General features: G+C 44.3%; 1 protein-coding gene across 2 annotated transcripts in view; it reads left to right on the top strand.

Moving 5' to 3' along the window:
- The window catches only part of LMF1 (lipase maturation factor 1), a 206423-nt gene that overhangs the window by 21506 nt on the left and 162775 nt on the right, over positions 1–22142 (top strand). The window contains exon 3 of one of the 2 annotated variants that reach the window (XM_076350797.1): positions 4024–4034. The exons of the other annotated variant lie outside the window; for it this stretch is intronic. Within the exon in view, the coding sequence (XP_076206912.1) occupies positions 4024–4034 (11 nt within the window). The remainder of the gene's footprint in view (positions 1–4023; positions 4035–22142) is intronic. 2 annotated transcript variants of the gene reach the window in all.

Genomic DNA, 22142 nt, shown 5'->3' with positions numbered 1-22142 from the left:
ATTGAAAAGATGTTCTTTTGTCCTCAAGTGTTTACAGCTTTAATTTGGTTGGTATATTGTGGTTCACCAAACAAGCTTTCAGGCACATAAACCAGTAACTTTTAGGAGCGTCATGTGCAAGACAGCAGTGGATGAGGTTTTTCACTTCTTGGAGCTGGGAGGTGTCAGCCAGCATCTCGTGTCTGGTTGTCACATTGTGCTGGAAGTGGCTACAGCCCCACGCTGGGCAGAGAAGAGGCACGAGCCTCGGCAGTGGAGAAGAAAGTGGCCTGTTGTAGTGAAAAGCTGAAGGAGCTGAGTTTGATTAGTTGAGAGAAAGGAAAACTGGGAAAGGAGACAAAGATCCTTCAAGTGCGTGAAAGCAGCAGAGAGGATGGAAATTAGCTCTTCTCTGTGTTCGCTGTCTCCACGTGGACAGGACAAGAAGCTGTTGGTTTACATGGTGAAAAGGAAGATACAGGTTAGACGTAAGGAGAAGCCTTCTAAATGTACATATGGAGGAACACTGGGCTGAATACCTGGAGAGGGAGGTGGAGTCTCCATCGCTGCTTAGACAGGTGTCTGTCAGAGGTGATTCTCACACAGTCCGTCCTGTCTTGGGGCAGGTGGATTTTCCACATTTTCTATACTTGCATGGCTTAGCCCTTTTTTTCTCCCCTAATGCAATGCCTGGATTTATGGCAGGAGGCTCACCCAGCTTTCCCTGTTACTGAAATTTTGGAAGGAAGCTCTTCTCTCTGCCAGTTGTGTGTCCATTTGCTTGCCCGCTGCGGTCTGAGGCTGCTGCTATCTCCGGGGGACATGGTCCCCTGTTTCCTCCTCTCCCTGGCTGGGTACCGGAGGGAAGTCCGGGGCAGTTTATATGTCACGTTTCCATCCTTCACAGGGAAGGAATACCTCACAGTGTAGCTTCTACCCGGTTTCCATTGTGGAGAGGTGCTGCTGTGGAAACCTCGTTACAGCAGATTTTGGAGTCGCATCCTGATGGAGAATAGAAAATGTGTCTGTACTACCCAAATACGTTTTCCCCCATCCCAAGTTATACAGCTCAGAGAAAAAGAGAGATTCATAATGCAGATGAAAGTTGACATCTGGGTTCACTTTCCGTAGAGGATGTTCTCCATGGAGAGCAGTGAGAGAAGCTGTTAACACCAGCTGCCGATTAGGGATGCAGCAGGGAATTATCCTGCCTGTGGAAATCAGTTTAGTTGGAAGGACCTTGTGGTGTTGGGCAGTGCTGGGATGTGAATGGTGGGTAGGACTGGTTTTTTTTTCTTTTTTTGGATTGTAAATACAGATGTATTTTCCTAGGAAGCATCAGTGGATGTAAAGATAAGAGTTCCTGTCTATATTCTAATACTATTTCTTAATAGACTCTATTTAGAATTTTGTCATGTTTTACAGACTTATAAGAGGAGTTCCTGTCCCAGACAACTCTTGCATTACGGAAGCTGTGTAGCTATGGGGTGGGTGAGCAGAGGAGGAGTGTAAATTTGTTGGGCAGGTCTGGCCGATCTGCTTTTCCTCCTCCTTGAGCAAATAGAAACCATCATCCTGCACGCTTTGCATGCAGAAAAAAAAGATGTTATTCAGAAAAGGTGGTGTTTTCTGCTGGGTTGGTTTGGGAGCTGCCTGTTTGTTTGCGCAGTGGTGCCCATGCGTGGTTTGGAGACGTGGGAAGCTCTTGCACAGCCGTGTCTTCAAACTCAGCTCGGCTCCACGCTGCCTCCACCACAGGCACTGACAGCGGAAAGTATTTTCATCAGGAGTGATGTAGTTTAATGTAGTTTAAACTATGTTTTGTTATCCATTTTTGCTTTCCAGGAATATACTTGAGCTAGAATTAATCAGCATGGCAATGTGGTGAAAACAATTTAACCCAAATAGTTGATGATCTTTATGATTCCCAACTGATACTTAGAGCCTTTCTAAGTGTGACATGAAGTTTGCCTCTAATGACAAGTCATGGCTAATTACATTGTTTCTTCAACCAGAAAACAGAAATGACATCACGTTTTAATTTGATTTAGAAAATCTGAATGGAATATACTTTGAATTTGCAAAATTTCTGGTTTTGACAATGTGCAGATCAAAAGTTACTCTGTTGAAATTTGCCAAAAAAACCCCAAACCCGCAAAATCAAATCCATGTTTTTACTCGTCGTTATCTGTTGGTAATGTTTCAAATGCCAAGGCAAGCAGTAGGAAAAAAAAAATCAATTTTTTTTTTTTTTAAATAAACACTTCTGTTTACTCCGTATAAGCGAGGAAGAGGACCTTGAAAAGGAAAAATGGTAATTAGGTTCCAAACTACGACCTCAAGTCTGTGGGAATTGGGTACCTGCCTGTTTGTACCTATTAAAAAAAAAAAAAAAATCCCTGCAAGAAGCCCTGCTGCTTTTATGTATTTGGAGTGGGCCATTTGGTTTGGTTTCCTTGGCATTTGTATTGCAGGCTTCTTCAGAGAAATAAATTCACAAGTGTTTGCCTGTCATCACATGACAAGTTATGGAGCCTAGATTGATGTAATCAGCAACAGACACACGTCAGAAAACTTAATGTGGTTCAGAAGAATACAATATTTTATTAATTCCTCATTTTATGTGTGTCTCTGTGTGTGTGTTTTAAATGAGCCTCAGGGGGTTCTTAACTTCTGCCAAGAAATAAGAATAATTCGTACAAGTTTATGTTTAACTGCACCACAACTGTGGTGGAGAATAGCAAAGTTAGGTTGCCCTTAATGACAGATATCTCTATAAAGAGCCGCTTTTATTAAGAAGGTTAAAACTTATTGTGCATTTTAAAGTTATCGCGCTCTATACATCAGTAGCCCTGTATGAAATTGTTGTTAAATATGTAGTAAGATACTTGGATTGATGGATTTTAGAACTATTTGAACTACACATGTGCAAGTATAAAATTTGCACACCTATTCAGGACATTTTCAGTAAGAGCAAATCTTTCTGGAAAGCTTTAAAAGCCTGGGGTGTTTTTTTGTTTTAGGGGTCTGTGGTGTGTTTTGTTTTGGTTTGGTTTTTTGTTTAGTGTAATGCAATATGCTGCAGATACAAATAATAAAGCCCTGATGTGGGATTGAAGCCATAATGGGAGTAAACACAAGCTGTCTGTTGAAGAACAGCATCTTAAAACTTGTTAACCTTTGGGTTTTACTTTTAATCAGAACTGGTAATCTTGCAGAAAATCACTATGTTGTAGCTAAGGCTAACTGTAATTTCAATGAGAAGACCAGGTGAAAAAGCAAGTTAAGTGATGCACCAGAGTGTGGTGAAAATTCACATGAAAATGATACAGTAAGCGTGTATGACTTTTCCTGAGACGCTGAGGATTGGTGAGCATCTAGTACACAGCACTCAACTAGCAGATGGCATGGTGCTAGACTTTTCTGTGTTCAAAAGGGAAAAAACCCAATGAATAGTTCACCAGCGAGAAGTAACTTCTTGCTTTTCAGCAGCGTGGGCTTCATCAGCGCAGAAGTATGCATTAAGCTTTGTGTTTTTAACAGCTTCAGTTGTTGCCTTCTGCCTGGGAAGTGCTTAGCATGCTTTGGAAACCGTAAATGAATAATCTTGCAGTGGAACCTGGTTAAGCTGCGCTATCAACTAGATTGCTCGCTCAGAGGAGTTTCCCAAGTCAGAGAGAAGGTGAGGAGCAGCCCTTTGTGAAGCCCAGTGTCTGTTGTGACTTGGGACTCTGCTGTCTCCTCTGGGTATGCTCCTTTAGCACCTTTATTGGAAGAAGGGTGGCCAATTGCTTGGAGTGCTAAATAACAGCCCAGAAATGAGGGGATTTGCTCTTCTTGCATTTCCAGATAGCAGCAATTTACCATTTAGTGCCTTTGAGTTGCATATTACATGGTTCAGGCGTGTTTCCGTACTCCTTGACAGATGTGTTTTGAAACTCAAAATGTGTGAAGTTTGAAATAGAACTGATATGAGACATAGGTTCCTACAACTGATCAACCGAGATTTTAATTTTTTTGCTTTTTCTTCATTTTGTTTTGCAGGTATTCCTTTGGTAAGTGAATAAAAATGAGAAAAAACCTGCAGTTATAATTTATTGGTGCATTTGTGGGTATGTAGCTTTTACATTATTCTAGCTTGCTTTCTCTATCTCTCTCTGTCAAATGTTTAAATTATGATTGTCTCTTTCTCTGCCTCTATTCTCTGCCTTTCACTGAATTTCTTTCTGCCCGTATGCCCTTAAGGAAAGGAAAACTGGTGTAAATTCCGTAAATTGAGATTGAAGGAGGCTTGGTGTAAGGATTGTATAAGTACCAACAGCATCATTTGGAGGGTGACATTAAAGACGAATAGTTAAATAAACCTGAGGCAACCAAGCAAAATGAAGGACATCCCCTAGGAGGGAACGTGTTCCTCCTAAATTCCAATTCCTTCTCCACTGGTGATTTGTCCGAACGTCAAGAACCTTTATTCATATCATCTGCTTTCCCACTGGTGTGTGGTGCAGATATCAGTCCCTTGGAGATCTGGAAGGTTGATTCGTGCTTTGCACAGGTTGGGGTTTTTTCAGCATTAAGTACTCCAACCCACAGCTGGAGTCTAAACAGAAAGTTAGAAATCCCGGTAGAAAACCTGTTTCTCTCTGTGGAAATATTAGGAAAACTGCGAGTGTACTTCTGATTTTCTGGGAAGTACCGCCATGGCATAATGTCTTAAAACAGCCTATTTGGCCGTGTCTTCTTTCAGCCTGGCGCTCATGCTGTTGGATGGGTGGGTGGAGAAGGATGCTTCATCATTGTGTGTATGAAAAGGGGATTCGTATTCCCAAGTTGTCACTAACCAATCCCAAGAAATTTGGTTACTCTAAGGCACAAGAATAGTTAAAGTCCATTGGTGTCTGTGTGTTATGGAGGCTTGCAAAAGTAATGACAGAGTATGCCTCCCCCTTCTCCTTCAGGGAATTGCATCCGTCTCCTTGTTTACCAATTGATCGTTTTAATCAGTTGTAAGTGAACAAACTGTTTTAGTGTATGTGGGATCATTGAGATGGTGCTTCACCAAGTGGAGAAGCAGAGGAGTTTGGAGAATCGTTTCCGCTTCTGTGTGGTTTAGAGAATGCTTTCACATTGGATGTGGATATTTTAACCAGCTGGACTTTACAATACGAATCCAGACTTTTCTTGGGTTAGTGAGGACACCCATCTTAGTTTTAACTCAAGTTACTCATCTTCTGTACATGTTTTCCACTCTCACTGATGGTTGTAGAAAAACTCTTTTTGCCAGTGGTGTTTTATCTTTCTTTGGCCTTTCTTTATGTCCCGACTGGATAGCCACCCTATGAGGATTACTGAAGTCCTTTGTACGCAGTAGGGTCTCTCCCTTCCTTGTTTTTGGCTTAAGGGCTACTTCTGAGTAAGATGAATGAGATGTAAATCTTGAGTTACTTTTGTTAGAATACAGGAAAACCACAATATTTTTGTTATAATATAGCTGAAACAACAACATTGTCATCCATTGCTGGAGAAGTGCATTAAATATTGCTGAGCTCTGGAAGCCTTATTCTTTGGTAGCATCTACTTCAAAGCAAGATCTTAAAAAAAAAAAAAAAAAAAAAAAAATTAAAAAAAAAAAAAATTCCCGGAGAGATCTTTGTAAATGCTGACTGTTTCCTATTCCCCTCCAGGAAGTGTGCTTTTTTTGATACATCTTAGGATGGATTTTGGTAGCCTCTATTAAAACTGCAGGCTGTCCCTATGAATTTTAAAGAGCTCCAGAGCCTGGAAATAACAACAAGCTGTTAGGCCAAATGGGATCAACTGGTATTGCCACAGGTTTTGCTCTTTGCTCTTACTCCTGTCAGGTAACAGTTATTAAAAACACTCCTCACTTCAGGGAATGAACTGTGAAACAGCCGTGCAAGGGCTTTCACAGTGCAAAGCACCGGCCACGCTGGATTATTTATCTTTGAAAGGTGAAGAGGTGCTCCGCAATGCAAATCCTGGAGTAGGTGTCAGCCCGGGGGTTAGCGCTGTTCTGAAATTAGCCGAGCTGTAATAACTTCTCAGCTTTATTTATTGTTATTCAGGTATAAATTTGGCTTTAGATGTAGCGTGGCGTGTTTCAGTGAGCACACGGCAGTTTTACATCGGGTCCCTCCCCGTGGATAGGCACAGCTCAGGCATGCGAGGCTCCCTGCCAGCAGACGGGAGCGCCCGACTTGATGGCCCCTTTTCTTCCCTGCTTTTGGCAGTGCAGTGCTCTGGTTGCTGAGCGTGGACTGTACTCTGGTGGGACTGCTCGTTGGCTGGAGTATGCTGGATTGCTTTGGTCCTGCTGAGCTGAGCTGAGGCTGCTGGGAGTCTCAGGGAGGGAGGGATGGATGGATGGATGGATGTGCTGCCTGCCCTCGGTGGAGCACACCTGCAGGGCCAGCAGCCAGGCTGCTCCTGGAGAGCTCAGCTTCTGTGGCAACTTCACCCTTAGCCTAAATCTCCTCCTTGAGCTTTGGTGTACCAAGGGCTTGCCTCCGTGGCCCTCTCTGTTCAAGCCCCTTTCTAGGTGCCTTCATGACCTGTGCGTGCCACCACGAGCCAGCTGGCCTCGCTCAGCACCCTTGGTCCTGGCTCAGCTCCAGGAATGGCAGGTCTCCCCCTCTCTGAAGGTTGCAGCTGTGGTGCTGGGACTAGAAAGAACCAGCAAGGTCAACTTGTTATTTTATCCTTCTTTAAAATTAAGGACATCTTTTCTCCTGGCTTAGAATGAGACCAAAGCTGCTTCAACAGATTTGTGGTGTTGACAGCTTTGCTGTTTCTGACCCTTTCTGAGCAAGGGTGTGCTCTCCTAGAGCAGTAGTTCCTGATGATGCTTCTGTCTGAGATACCCCCAAGGACTTTTTTTTTCAGTGGAAGCCTGATTTAATATAGTGATTTATTATCTCTGTTCTAACAGAGGCTTTGAAAAAGATGATGCTCTTTTACAGGCTTTCTTCTCCTCTTTCTTCTGTTCTGCCTTATTGTGTTAAGTAGCCCCAGATATTCAGAAGACAGTTTGACGGCCCAGTGTGTGTCCTGAGATACTGGTCAAAGGAGACAACAGTGGAGAGCTAAGCAGAGCTGCACAAAGGCTGCAAAGATCGCGTGAGTTGTAATGGACAGCCACGTCTCTCTGTAGAGTAAAAATCCAGGTGTGGTGTGGGAAAATGATGCAACTGTCCAGGGAGATTCTGACTCCACATTGTGGCCTCCATAGCTGTTGGATACCTCTTGGAGCAGCAATCTGGATTCCCAGCAAGGAACATGCAGAAAAGACAGAAATGCATCTGTTTACCTTTTGGCTATCAACGGGATCATTAAACAGAAAGGATTGAGAAGCAGCTGATCTTATTTGACTCTTGATGCACAAAAGTGTCCTATTTGGAGCCAAAGCAAATGTTTCCTTGGGGATCGTTCCAGAGAGCCTTGCTTCTGCACTCTTTGCAGGCCAACTGTATGGCTAGAATTAGAAGCATATTTTAAAAGTAAGAGCTTTTTTTTTTCTCTTACAGTAAACTTTCTTGTTAATTTTGGTATGGAGAGAAGACGATCACTGAAGGGTGAATTAAACTTCTAGGTTTTTTCCATTATCTGTAAACATGGAATAAGCAAATAATTTGTTCATACCCATGCCTTCCTCCAAATTTTATATTGCATCTATTATCTCAGAATTTAAGATGAAGTGTGTTTTGATTAGAAGTAGAATAAAAAGTTGAGAGCCGAGTGTACGTAATTCTCCATTACTTGTTAAATCCTCACTCTTTACTTCAATGCAAATTGTTCCAAGGAGGTAGGTTTTTTCTTTTAAAAGGTCTTCAGGGATCTTGAATTTTAGATGTGCATTGACATAAAAAGAAATGTTGGAGTGCACAGCTGGGGTTCTGGCTTTTGCTGTGCAAGATGGAGATGTTTCTCCTTTGTGAGTGCATGTTTCCAAGGAAGGGGCAAAGTTTTCATATTACTTGCGCTATACTAGTGAGCAGCGCTGCAGTCACGGGAGAAAATGAGAGTAAGTTGAAAAAACTAAGGTCAAACCTCACTAGTGCAGGTCCAAAGCTTAGTTTAAAAGTGTACTGAGATGGGGATGTGTCTGGGCTGAACTGTGTCCTGAGCTAATCCGTTGATTCCTGCAGGCCTCTCTGCAGTGTCTGTGTGGTGGGTGTGAGGTTGCCCAAGCGCAAGAGAATTCACTGGCAGAGGTTTGCTTTTCCGCATGGCAGCACATAAGTATCATGCTAGCACCCGGTGGCACTTGTTACTCCGGCAGCTCGCTGTACAGAAGGCATGTGGGAGGGACACTGGCAGCAGGACGTGGAGGACGGGTTGGCCCGTGTTATTCCCAAGGAACTTTGTTCTGTTCACAGCAGGAGACGGTGAGGCTGCAGCGTGAGCGTCCCAGCAAGCCCCTGGGAATCGCTGCGGGGTTGAACACCCAGATGGCCATAGACTGCTATTTATTCATCCTCCCCCCACACCGAGATGGGAGGGACGGGGCTGCTTACGGACTGTTCCTGTTCCTGGCTAATATTGTGATCTGCTGTTCCTATTTCTCGTGTAAGAGTGGGAAACTTTTCTCTCTGTCTTATTAAATCTATTTTTCAAGCTGTCACTTAACCAGGTCTAGTGACAGAGTCGGATGTTTATGTGGCCCTGGACACTTGAACTCTGGTGTTTTCAATCACAACAGCACCTTTTGCCAGCCGTTGTGAATTAAATACTCCTCATGACCTTTTACCCTCGCCGCTCTTAAATTCATGCTTTAAAAACAGCTTAATGAGGGGTTTACTGGCCCAATTGGAAGTTTTTATTAAAACCTATTAGTGTGCTAGAGTAGCCTGCCTGAAGGAAACGATTAGCCCAAAGCAACTAAACTTGGAGCTGGCCCCTAGCCACGCCAGGTTTTCACTAAACTGTTTCCAGACCCACGTTAACCCTAACACTGCAGCTTGCATGGTATTCATATCCTCTGCTTGAATTTATAGCTTGTCTGATTCTCTCTCCAGCCTTTCTCCATGTTCACGAAAGCATTTTGTTTTAATGTAATTAGACCTGCATTAAAGGACAACATGCCTTCATTCAGGCCTGACTGGTTTGAGAACCTCAATTAAGTGGAATTGTTCCCCCAAAGTCCTCTGCTGATGCTGCCCAGGGAAGGAGCTGCCCTACAGATGTGGTGTGGAGCCCACTTGGACAAAGCCATGATGCTCCCGGGGCCCTGGTTAAGCTTCCCGTGAGGAGCATCCCAGCATCAACTTGGTGATGCAGCTGCACTGGCGGAGCACCCCGGGGTTTGAAATGAAGCTGTGTTATCTGGAGGACACAAACCTCGGGACAGCACACTGGAGCTGGAGGGTGGAAATCCCGACTGGCTTCTGCTGCTAACTTCCCGTTGGATCTTAGCTTGTTTACTCTAAGTCCGTGTTTTATATTCAAAACTGGCCCAGTGGTTCTTGCCCATCTTAAAAATAAACTTTACAATGCTACTGAAGCCCTGTAGCCATTATCTTTGTGTTCTTGTGCTCATGTCTCCATACAGCTGAGAAAAGCAGGCCAGGGCTCCTACTTGTAAAGAAAATTGCTGTAGCAAGTCCCGTGCCCCAAAAGTGCTGAGCAACTATCAACTTCGTATGTATTCCCTCCCCATCCATGCACCTGGCTGCTTGTCCAGGCTTCCTGCAATATCTCCTTCTGAAACCACAAGGTCTTTGGAGAAGGGACTTCCAGTTCTTTTGTGTGTGTGTGTGTATATATATATTTTTGGCACAGTAGCTTCCCTGTTTGTAGATGTCTGCAACTACTGAACTGAAGGCATGAAATAATACAAAACGTGTAAGCTGTATTTAATGTTTTGCTCGTGGTTTTCTTTGTTGTCTGGCTGCTGAAATGACTGTCCATGTGTTAATGGTACATCCCCAAAGTAATGATACATCACCCAGGGAGTCACTGATGTATGTACTGAATGCGCTTGTCAGGCTTTATGTTTTTCGTTGATAACCGATAATCAGGGAAGGCAAGTTGAAGAGCGAGACACAGACTCTCACTTACAAGACCTTGTTTTAGCCTGCAAAGAAGCCAGATTCCCCCGTAATAAGATTACAGATAGTAAATATCAAAATTAATAGGAAAAAACCAGGGAGTTGCCCCATGTACCAGCTAGGCTGCTGTTTAAGTGACAAAGGTTTAGGTTCTGGGATGCATTTTGAGCATCAGAAAGTGATTTTCCATAAAGGAAGCACAAACCAAAAAGCAACTGGTCCCTCTCTACACCATGCGTTTCCTGAGTGTCACCTTCTGTCTTTATTTTTACCAGCACATGGATGCACCAACCTTGGGAGGTACCTTTTAAAAAGAATGTTTAAGGAAAAATCTGCCATTAAAGTTATTACTGTAAAGTAGTGCCTTTGATTGCGGCAATTATGCAAATGATTTTAAGGGATAAAATACTTCTTAACAAGGACTGATGTAAATGGTGGTGCTGGAATGAGAGCATAACTTCTTCAAACAAGATCCTTCCATGCAAGTAATTTTCTTTCAGCCGTCTGCCGTGTTGCCTGGATGTCGACCTGTGTAACCGATGACCGGCCTGCGGATGTGACTTTATTTTCTCTTAGTACAGGAATGTAAGTGGGTGGAATGGGAACGCTGGTCTTGCAGAAACTGGGAAACCCTTTCCCTAAGCAAATTGTTTCTCCACAGCTCTTGTGACTGACTTTTGTCCCAGCCTTAATAAAAAGGAAACAAACAAAAATGTTTTTTGCAGGCAGAGATTTTCCTCAGAAAAAGGCGAGTTGGACTGGGTGACTAGCAAGAGTGGAGCTCTCCTTGATTAAGGCTCTTGCCTGAATGCATTGCCAAAGTTAAGTTAAATGACATTTCCTCCAGTATTAGCTTTAAAGGAGAGAAGTTGGATCCTTGTCTCCTGTAGTTTGGAAAGACATTGACCACAATTAGAAGGCAAGCGTATGTTGTTGGTGGGGCCGAGAGACTTATCTCCTATTTCAGTCTATGGTGCTTAAGCTAAGCTTTTAGCTCTTGGTGGGGCAGAAATGCAGTGCTGCGTGGTGCATGGCATCAGTTATGAGAAGGTTTACTGTTAAAATTATTCCCAAAAAGTGTCAATGGACAGTCAGTGCCTTGACTTTGGAGTAGGTCAAGGATGTTTTCCCCATATTATGGATTTGTTGTCATTGGCCCTCCTACAGCTGGCATATAATGGCATAAAAGCCAAAAGCCTTTATAAAGTCATTACAGTGAGTAGTCGGGGACATAGAGCGGTATGGCAGGGTGCCCACACGTGACGTGAGTGCCGTTTGTGCTCTGCGAGGTAGCTGAATTGCTGCATCCCTTTGAAACCTTAGCGTTAAAGGTATGGTGGAAATGCAAAATGAGCGTCTGTGTGTTTTCATTAGTGATGTGTCTAGTCTGCCTGAAAACCTGTATTGTGGGGAGAAAGCTGCAGGAATTAAAGATATAACAGCAACAGAAAAAAAAAGAGGTCTTGAAGGTCTGGTAGCATAGATGTCATGTACGGGTCTTGGGATGCAGTGGATTACAGGGTATTTTGTTCAGTGTGTGCTTCAAAAATGGGCACAGCCTGCACGAGGATGCAGAAGCCTCAGCCTTTGCCAGCAGTGGCGACAGGCAGCCCCATTGTTCGGTCGGCGTTGGGCTCGCACGCGAGCGCTGCATCTCTGGCGAGCGCTCGGATGCTATCACACAGATCGAGCTGCGATGCCCAGTTTGGCTGGAGCAGGTGTAGTAATTTGCAATTATGATCATAGCTTCTGTTTTTGCAAATCTGTTTGCAAATAGCAAGGGTATTGTATTCAAAGCTTCATAACCTCCGCATTTTCTCCTGAAATGCATTCTCCCCTTTTGGGTGCTTTTCCTCCTTTATAAGGAAAGGATTTAATGTGCTTATTGCAATGGTATTAATGTCTGCTTAGATTTTTATCCTTTTAACAAGATTCTAACGAGAGAAAATTTGTGTATGTGGGTATTTATTTTAAATCTGGGCATCTTTGTACTAGGAGAAAGACAATGCAGTTCGATTCACTTTAATTGCTGTAAGTATGTAAGAGTGCACCTATTCACAGATATACCTGAACAGTTTGGTACTGGCACTGAGTTCACTTGTGTGCGTTATAAAGCCAGCAGTTGTTCTCCTTATCTTGCATTAGCGTCTCCGTTATCTGCTATCCTGAGCTTACGTCGGATTTGTGTTAAGCCTTTCCATTAAACTTGTCAGTTTGTGCAGTGTTCCCAGTTGCGGCTTCCTGTACAAAAGCAAAAACAAGACTAGGGTTAATAAAAGTGCCAGCTCACTTCTTTAAAAAAACAAAACAAAAAAACCCCTCTGTAGTAGCCTTCTCATAGAGAGGTATATCTGAACAAAGGCACTGGCTCTGATCATGCTCAAATTTTTGAGGAGGATTTGACTTATATCCAAACATCCCAGCTTGGACTGATTGCTACTTGTTTGTGTAAAAAAAGAAGGCATTTCTTTTGCCAAAGAAAAAAAGCTTGTTCCAAACTCGCTATAGGCAAGGGAAGTGCTGCCCACCACCAAAAGGCTTCCACCACTTTGGGTTGAGGTTTAGCACTGTCTAATAATGCACAGGGAAGGTGCACAGTGTGAGACAGGGTAACCTGAACACAATGTCCACTTGTTTGGGGGGCTTTAAGGAGGTCGAATGTAATTACCCAGTTGGAGTGTGGCCGGGAGAGGGTGATTAATTTCCCCACTCCTTCAGAAAAGCCTGTGGGAATTTTTATGACCCCAGCGATAAGATCCTCAGTTTTGTACATCATTCAGAAAAGCGGAGCTCCACCTGCCCAGCCCTGCTGTAACGCTGGGTGTGCTCGGATTCGGGACCGGGTCGGCAGTGAGGAGGGACGGGGAGGTGCGGCGCGGGCGAGAGTGCCATCTGCAGAGCTACCATCCGTGTCCTACAGCGCAGACGGGTTTTCGAAAGGTAACCAGGCAGGTATGACCGCTCTGACCTTGCTCTCATTGTGGGTTAGCAAGAGGTTGCAGCAGTTGTACTGACTGTTGGGAGTTGTTGCTTCTCCCTCTTTTGGTTGTTCTTATTTCATTGCACAAAAGCATAAATTTTCCCTCTGCAAAACTGGAGCAAAGTTTTTCAGCAAGGCTAGCCTTGTACAATAGCCACAAAATTGTTCCTGTAAATACTGTACTATGAGATTATTTTTTCCTTTTGCTCTATTTTTAAAAACAAAACTCAGACAACTGTTTGAAATAGGATTTTGTTAAGCATTTAGGCAATTGCAGAGGACGTTGGCTTTATTTTATGTCCTCACCTCATTCATGGGTTACTGCCGGGTTTTCTGCTTCTGAATAGTACCCTCTTTCTGGCCATAGTGCTCACCTATGTGTTACCATGTGTGAAGGATCTTGAGCGTGCTGCTGCGAGCTGCTGAGCAGGAATAACGGCACCCTTGTTGTCCCTGCAATACTTGCCAGCTGTCATAAATGCCAAGAGTCAGCACAGCCCAGGCATAGTCCTTCTACTTGGGTTTACCTTTTAGAAAGCAGTCAGTTCTAGTGAATATGTCTTGCAAGCCAGAAGGCCAACATAAAAGCATAATACACCTCAAAAGTGGGAGATAGATAGTAAAGGTTTTTTTTCTGTTTTTTAGTGAGAAAGACGAGTTGGGGAGAATCCAGTGAAAACAATGGGTTAGCTCCATGACAGTGCTGGCTTCAACAGGCTGACGCTTCTCAGCAAGGCGCTGTTTAAATTCATTGTGATATCGCCAGGCTTTTGATGGAAGGAGGATGAGAGATGGGCAGAGTTGTCTTCAAGGCATGCTTCGTTCAAAAGTTCAAGTCTGGCATGGGAGAACAAGTTTTATTTTTATTTTTCTATTTTTCTGAAGTTAAATAAACCTTGATGTGCAGAATAACCCCTGAATAATAATACTAATAATAAACTGAAGGACTTCCAAGGAACTGCTGCTGGTTTTATTTTTCATTAACCACACTGTCATTTCTAACGTGCATCTGATTTATCTGTCTGGTTAACCATTCAAATGCCCTTTTTCTGACCTGATACACATCACATAAAAGTTTTACGGCAGTAGTTTATAGAGGATGATTACAGCTCTGAATGTAAAGTTTTGGAGCACCATTCTTCTTGGGGATGGTGGGTCTTGTTGGATGTTCCCGAGGTATATGGTAGAATTACAAATTAAAGGGTTGAGGTCTTGGCACTTGGCATCTCTGGGCAGCAAAAGGAAGTTGTGTCTGGACCTCTGAGGAAGGTCGGTGAGCGTGTGGGCCCTTTTTAAGAAATCCAACTCTATCGGCATATTCTTCATCCTTCCTTTATTCTGGATTTGATCTGGAGTGTGGAAGTTTGAGTGGAATTCCTAGATTTTTGGGATGCTTTCCATCAGGAATGTTTGATGAACAGAAATGCACTGCAGTTTGGGTCAGGTTAAATGGTCTAGATCTTTTGTCTTTTTTAATAAGTCATAGGATTTAAAAAGCAGTTTGTCTGGAGAATCATCAGCAGAACTGCACCATACCCTGAACATCTCTGTGCAAAATCCCAACTGCTCAAAGGCAGATGTGGAGGGAGCATCCAATGGGAATGGCATTCTGGAAGGAGGAAGGACACTTTGGTATTCCTGCCCATTTGTATCTGGTACTAACTTTTTTTGGCCATGCATTAAAAAACAGTGTTAATCCAGTGGCTTGACCAATAAAACAAAGGGACAGGTATTCTAGCGTGCTCTCATCTATTCTTTTTGTCTCCTTTTTCTTGCTGGGAGGAGGAGGAGTGGTGTGGGTTGGGTTTTGTTTTGTTTTTTTTTTTCCTTCTTTTAAGTCATCTTTTTAAGGGTATTTATTTGACTGTTTGATGCTGCTGAGGGCTAAAGAGGTTAATGTATTTATGCTGGCAGAGTCCCTTTTTGAAGCCTGTGTGTTTCTTCACAAGTCTGTATTTTGAAGTTCATTGCGTTTTCTGTGTTCACTCCACGTATAAAGACTAGTAGAAGTACTGGCATTGGGTAACGGAGTGAGAGCCAGAGGTCAAGTTTGATCTTCCTCTAAGCGCTGGACTCCTTGATCTCCCCGGAGCAGGGAACAAGCTGTCACTCTTCACTGTCTTTGCAGAAATTGATGCAAAAGTGAGTGACCGCATGAATGGAGCCGTCTATGGATTTCTTCTTAAAGTTCCTTTGTCCAAAAATGTCATTTCCTTGAAGCGGAGATTATTTGTGGGAATGCACCGGTTTGAACAGATTTCTGGATCAGGAAAATGAAGTCAACGTTTCTGAAATTTTTGCAACTCTCTTTGTCTTGCCATCTTTAAATTAGAAAAAAGCATGTCATAGTTCAGAGAGACTTAGTATGGAGAAATTTAGAAGGCAGTTGCATTTACTATAGCAAAAAGTGTGCTTGCATTAGTGTGTTTGTGCGTGCAAAAAAATGGAACTGTGCAGCACCTGAAAGACAAATTAAAATCAAATCTGTAGGCTTAGAAGCAACCAGAAATACTGCATTTACTTACCTCTCCCTGGATTTAAATGTGAGCAAACTGACTGATTTGTGCGAAGAAAATGTTTAATGACTTAGCATCATTTAAAACCTGTATCTTTGTAAACTTAATGGGATTTGACTGCATTCTTGAGCATTGTCTGAACTTCAGATTTCAGGTAAAATCATTCTAAAAGCGAATGTGCAAAATCTGAAACTAAAGAGAGGGCGTGCAGAGAAAAGCGCGTGCTGTGCTGTTGAGTTGTGTTGAGTGGTGTCTCAAAGACACCGCATCAGGGAGCTCGGGCCTTGGAGCTGCCGGTTTTCTTACTGTCCCCAAAGCATCTTGTTTGTAAGGAATTTATCTGCGGCATCCGGGAGTTGAAATATCTTCTGTGTTTTTATATGATGTGTGGCATCTTTGCACAGAAGTCGAGGCCGATGCATCTGCTTCCGACTGAGCCCCGTGTGCTTCAGCACGCTGCTGAGCGGGATGCCCTTATTTTCTGAAATACCGTGCTAGCGCTTGAGTATTGCAGTTTTATGTTATCAGTTTTGGTTTAAGGAGAATGCTACCTAGCCAAATACTTCTGACCGCCTCCTCATTGCATCCGACATGTTCCCTTAAACTCTCAAAAAATTTGATTCATTTATTTATTTTTAGTCTAGCGAAATAATTTTCTCATGGGTTTCTTTTCCGTTTCTAAACTGGGTGAAACCGCAGTGTTAAGCCATCCTCTTCCCAGTCGTATATAGGAAGTGAGCATGAGCCAAGGTACATATTTTATGTTAGTCAAAAGAGATAAGTGTCAGGATTTCAAAGTAAATTCTACCCTGCAATTTCCAGCACTGAAATCTCTGCTGTACCTTGGCTCTCATGCCTTGGTTCAGAACAGTTGGCGCTTTTAGTGCAACTCTCTTGTATTTTCATATTCTTTTGTATGGGGGAGTGCCTGCCTGCATGCCAAAATTATCTGTCCAAGTCATAATCCCTCTAGAAAAACCCTTGAATGGCAGGAAAACTGCAGGTAGCAAAGCCGGAGAGGGTACCGGCCCATGAGCCGCAGGTGTGCCGGCCGGGAGGGGAAGAGGAAGGTGCGTGATGCCGTGCTTTATCGTCTCAGGAGGAACAAAAGTGGCTCCTCTCCTCACTCAGCAGAAGGCTTAATGCCCGGAGGAGGTGGTCCGTCCCCCAGGGTACGTACCTGTCGCAGGGAGGGGGCAGGCTGTGTTATCACTGGGGAGGGAGATGAGCCTGGGGCCATGGTCCCGCTTGCCTGGTGCGCATTAACGGCATCTTCCATGTTCTGTTTCCCTTGACATCAGATGGGGATAAGGCTTTCCCCAAGGTCCTTCCAGACCTTTATGTAAAGCTGCTACGTGAGAGGTTGCACTTGGTTAAGGCATAGTGCCTAAAATAACAGTGTTTTAGTAGTGGGATTTTGATTTCTGTCCTATGCTTTCAGGCTATTAGGTGATTAAACCACCATTAAAACCGGGCTAAACAGCTCTGGGTTTTAGTGGAGCAGGTAGCCGAGGTGTGGAGGTTTATGAGGTTACTGCTTGATTTACCATTTATTACGAACATTTATCAGGGAGGAGATACGGGGTAGTTTTCTGTTTCATTTCATGTTTGCCTGAGCCATGCTGGGTGGTGCCCAATTCAGCAACTAACCTCGAGCTCGGCTGGAAGACCTGCGGGATGGAGCCCTTTGCTTCTGCGAGTAGGAAGGACAAGGAATCCCGAGCGGCAGGCTGTGGTTTTAGCCGTGCAGACTGAGCCTCTCAACAAGGATTGCTCAACCTCCCTGGAGCTGGCTCGGGGCTGGCCGGCTCGCTGCGTGGGCAGGCCGGGCTCCGACCTGCCTGCCGAAGCCCATGCAGGGACGGCTTCCAGGGATGGGTGGGAAACTGCAAAGTCAGGAATAGGTCCTGCAGTTCCAGCCTGGTCTGCTGTCACCACCCAGCCGCCTGCCTTCTGCAGATGTGGATTTTTTTTTTTTTTTTTTTTTCCCCTCTGCAAAGGAGGGGTTGGGGCTAGCGCAGGATGACTGCACTTGCACGCGGTGGAGTTCTGCCTGGGAGCTGAGCGGTGGTACTGAGGGGAAAAGTCATCCTGCAATCCTCCAGAAATAGGGTGGTACTTTCGTGTGGGAGGGGTGAAAGGAGAGAGCAAAGATGATCCCATAAAAAAGAGTGAGGGGGGGAATAAACAGGCTATGTAATAAATAAGCAATGAGCAATCTGGGTGCAGGGTAGGGAGGAGACGTCAGGAAGGCTCCTCTGGGGGAAAGGAGCAGTGGGGAAAGGTGAAGGATGAGGGGTAGAAACCGATGGGGAAATCGTTCTCGTCCCTTGTTTCAGATTGCTGAGGTAATGCTGTTATTTTCGAATGGAGAGCTGGAGCGCGTGGCAGAGCTCAGTTCCCCCGTGTGATGTCTCTGCTCGGCCTCGCAGCTGCAGGAGGAAGGCTGTCAGCCGTGGGAGTGACGGGCTGCTGTAGCTGCGGGACAGCCGTTTGTTATCGCCAATTGTCACAGGGGCAAATGCTGCGGGGATTTTTTTTTTTAATTATTTTTTTTTTTTTTAATGCAGTTTGGTAAACACAAGGGCCAAATTCCGGGTGTAAATCTGGAATAGCGTCAGTGCAGTTGGATCTGCCCGGCTGTGCTGGATATCTCGCTCGGAGGAAAGCACGGCACAGAGCCGGCACGCCGGGCTGCTCCGCTCCGCCTGGAGACACTGAAAAATTACCAGAGGGCTGGGGAAGGGCAGCAAGGGGGAAGGAGATGCCAGGGAGTGTCCGAGGGGATAGCACAGAGCTGTAGCTTTTCCCATCTATTCTACACTTTACTAAGCTTTAAAATGCCACTTTGCATCCTCTGTATTTAGCCGATAAATATATTACGTTCTCGTTTACATGGCTTGCTTCTTAATATGACCTCTTCTGCTTTTAAAACAGACGAGCCTGATAGCTAATGGCCAGGGAGAGGAGGAGGAGAACACTTTAAAGTCAAGATTCAGTGCTTGAGATTCAACACTTTAAATTTGAGCTTCAGAAAACCCAGCTATAGGAATTGATGCTTTCATGGAAATGTGTGTGCCTTCATCCCGAGGCTTCAGCAGGAGGTTAACCCGGTGCCCTGGGCCCTTTCTGGGAATTGCCCAGGCGATGCCGGCGCTGAGCAGCCCCAGATGCCGGCAACTGAGCCGGGGCCGGGAGCAGCTGCGGGGCCCCGATGTCGCCCAGGCTCTGCCCGGAGCAGGCGCTGGCACAGAGCAGCATCGCTCCCCTCTGATTTCCACACTCGTGCGTATCCGCGGGCACGGCGCAGAGATCTTTGTCCTAAAAGGCTCCAGGATTTACAGCTGTGTTGGTTGTGGAGCCCTTGGGAAGGGAGTTGGAGGGCTTTCAGCGTTAAGAGCTGTCTTGCCTGTGTCCTTGCTGCAGAGTGGGTGAGGTTCCATCTGAAGTGTCATTTGGGCTTTAAAACTTACCCCCAGATACAGGAGCGAACCAGACCTCAGAGCAAAGATAAATCCACATCCTTGGGGGTTTCTCGTGGGCTGCTGGGTCTTGTGATCCGTGCTGCAGCTCCTTCTGTGTCGTGATAACGGCACAGCTCGTCATATAAAATCCTTGCTCACGTTTGGCAGTGTTGTCAGCCCTACAGTGTAGCTCAGATGGTAATTTTGTTTGTTTATTTATTTTTGAATGAAAGTAGCTTGATGCATATATTTCAATCTACAGGAATAAGGAGAGCTCTGAGATCTGCGCAGTGAAAATGGTATATAGATAGTTAAGCGGGGGAATTTGGCCAAGACTTTCTGGCACACAGCTTGGACAGTTATAATAATTTATTATAATATTTTTCCATCTGTTTGTTATTATTAAATATGAAGTACTGATGTTGCACAATCTTACCTTGTGGATTTACGTCCAGAAGAAATCGGTGTACATTTTTATTGAATACCTTTTAACTCTAACTTATGGTTGCAAACAGCATTTTGAACTTCTCCTTTGTGAGTTTAAAGTAACTTAAAAAACTCCTGACACATGCCACTCTTTAAGGGTCAGCACTTTCTCTTTGGAAAATTATCCTGTACATGAATATCTTTCTCAAGTGTTTTATTTCACTTCTAAATCCTGGGTTGCCAGCAGCTTCTTTTCCTGCTCGGGTTGTACGTGAAAGTAAGTAGTCGGTTTTGCAGTTGTGTCCCTGGCCGTGCACACACGGAAGGCAAAATAGTCTATATTTATACCAGCACCAGGTATAAAACTGCTGTGAACTAGAAGGTTCATGTGATTGCCAAAAAATAACCTCTGCTGCTGGACTGCTGATACCCGCTGCCTTGAGCTGGTGCAGCTGGGGCCGGTGGGAGCTGTAGGTTTTGTCACACGTGCTGCTTTGTGGGGTCACCCTCTGGGGACCCCCCTGTAATGGAAATAACTCCGCAGACCAACAAGCATCTCCAGAAATTCCAGATAATTGCTAAAAACTCCCCTCTCTGCAGATGCATCGGTTGAAAGAGGATCTGGGCTCTTCTTTTGAAACGATGCACTTTCTCACTCCTTTCGGTCCAGAGGCTTGCTATGCTCAGTTCTCTTTATTTCCGCATTTCTAGATGCTTTAAAAAATGTTTTATCTTTGATATCCGTACTTGTCCTTCCATGTAGTCATTTAGAGTGGGACATTGTGTCACGCTAAAAAGCTGTTGATCTCTTTTGAATGGCTTTCTAGACCAACTGAGCAATACTACGTTTATTAGAGAAGAGTATTTTTTTGTGTAGAAGTTTACTGTACATGGTAACATTTAAAAATTGGCTATTTTATAGAGTAATTATTTTAACAAGTAATGCAGATGCTTTAGAATTGCTTTTGGTTCCCTTACCGTGTTTCAAATGATTTTTAAATAAAACGCTTTTTCTCCCTTCCATCCAGGGCTTTATTGGTGTGAGCGTACCGCGGGCTCAGGTGGATGATAAATCACTGGAGTAAGCGGTGCTGGTGTTCGGGCTACCTTCACATGTGTTTCCAGTTACTGAATTTCAGCCCCCAGCTTTACTGACAAGTTTCCCATTAATGATTGAAAGTTTGCATCAAAGACTGGGTAGTTATTTCTATCGATAAAAAGAATGCATTCTTTGAGCGACTGTTTTAGAGGTGTTTCCATTCACTTGCAATTTCAGCATTAAAGCAGTTGCAGGATGTTTTCCCCTGCTTTGGGGTATTGATAACCATTTGTATGGAAACTCCCCAAGCGGTACCTGCTATTTTGCATTTCCAGGTTGGCTTTACGTTGCTGAATGCTTAACGAACTACACGCTCCCTTGCTGGATAACTCTCTGTTCTGGGGCACACGCGTTTTCAGCCTGAATTAATAACACTGTAGAGTGAGGACAGAAAAGCCAGTGATTAATTCGTATGATTCATTTTTATGCACTGGAGTCATTTGGATTTCTTACAGCAGGGAGAACCGAGCGGGTGTATGAGGCTTGTGGTATTGGGACATATGTGAATAGCTGTTTAATATCAGTTGTCACTATCCTGTGTGATTTTTTTTTTTTTTTAATGTGGTTGATTTCAGCGGTTTATATAAAAATATAAAAAGCTGCTTCTCCAAATTAGAAGCAAAAATTCTAATTATATGCTACAAAATATCCTCGCAAGTGAATTTGATGTCACACACATGGGAAACCCACCACCCAGGTTGTCGGCAGCATAACCGTGGCTCGCTGCTTCGCGGCGCTGGGGCAGTGAGGGGCAAAGGAAAATCTTGCTGTACGCTGTGTTATGTTATCATTAAACCGCTGAATCCTTCCAACTGGCAGCTTCTCAGCAGAACTCAGGGAACGGTAATGCTGGTGGGAAAACATGCTGCTTTTCTTCTCCCCTCCTTTCTTTACCAGGAGGGCTTCACGGCGTTTGCAGCTGGGCTGGAGAAGGGGGATCGTTCTGGAGTTGCTGTAGGTAGATGTTTGCTGGGAAGCCCAACCCCGTGTCTTTCTTCAGAAAGCCGTGATGCAGGATCCGTCGGAGGGGCAAGGGAGTTATTTTGTTGGGGTGACCTGGATCAGGACTGTGGCCAGGGGTTGCATGAGCGTCGGGGTCTCTTTGCTGATAAACTGGCTGTGCAAACCCTTTGCTCAGCACTGCTGGGTTTTCACACCTCACTGGCGGGCTGTGCCAGCCAGCCCGCAAGCGGTGGCCAGGCCACAGTCATCCGGGCTTCTCTTGACAACAGAGTTTGGGTGAGCAGCCTTCATGCTGCTTCATCCTTAGGAATCAATACTGAATACCTGTGGTCACAAACGGAGCAAAATTCCTGCTCTAAACATCTCCAAAAATTAATTTGCAATTGGTTTTGATTTTGTAGCAGAAGCGGTAAGTAATAAATGGTTGTTAAGAGCTCTAGGAAGTAGCGAAAGGGCTAACGATTTTAAAAATGCATTCCTGGAAAAAACAGCCTTGCCAGCGCTAAACTGTTGGACAATTTAAAATGAAAGATTGGATCCTGTGAGTGTGGTGGTGGGGTTTCGTTTTTGTTTGGTTTTGTTGTTATTTTGTTTTTGGGGCTTTTTTTATGATCTCCTGGCTAGAGGAGAGGAAAGACGGGACTGTAC

The sequence above is a fragment of the Aptenodytes patagonicus genome, chromosome 13 (genome assembly GCF_965638725.1).
Source record: "Aptenodytes patagonicus chromosome 13, bAptPat1.pri.cur, whole genome shotgun sequence".
NCBI lineage: Eukaryota > Metazoa > Chordata > Aves > Sphenisciformes > Spheniscidae > Aptenodytes > Aptenodytes patagonicus.
Note: the sequence above shows the minus strand (reverse complement) of the source record. Positions and strands in the feature narration are given on the sequence as shown.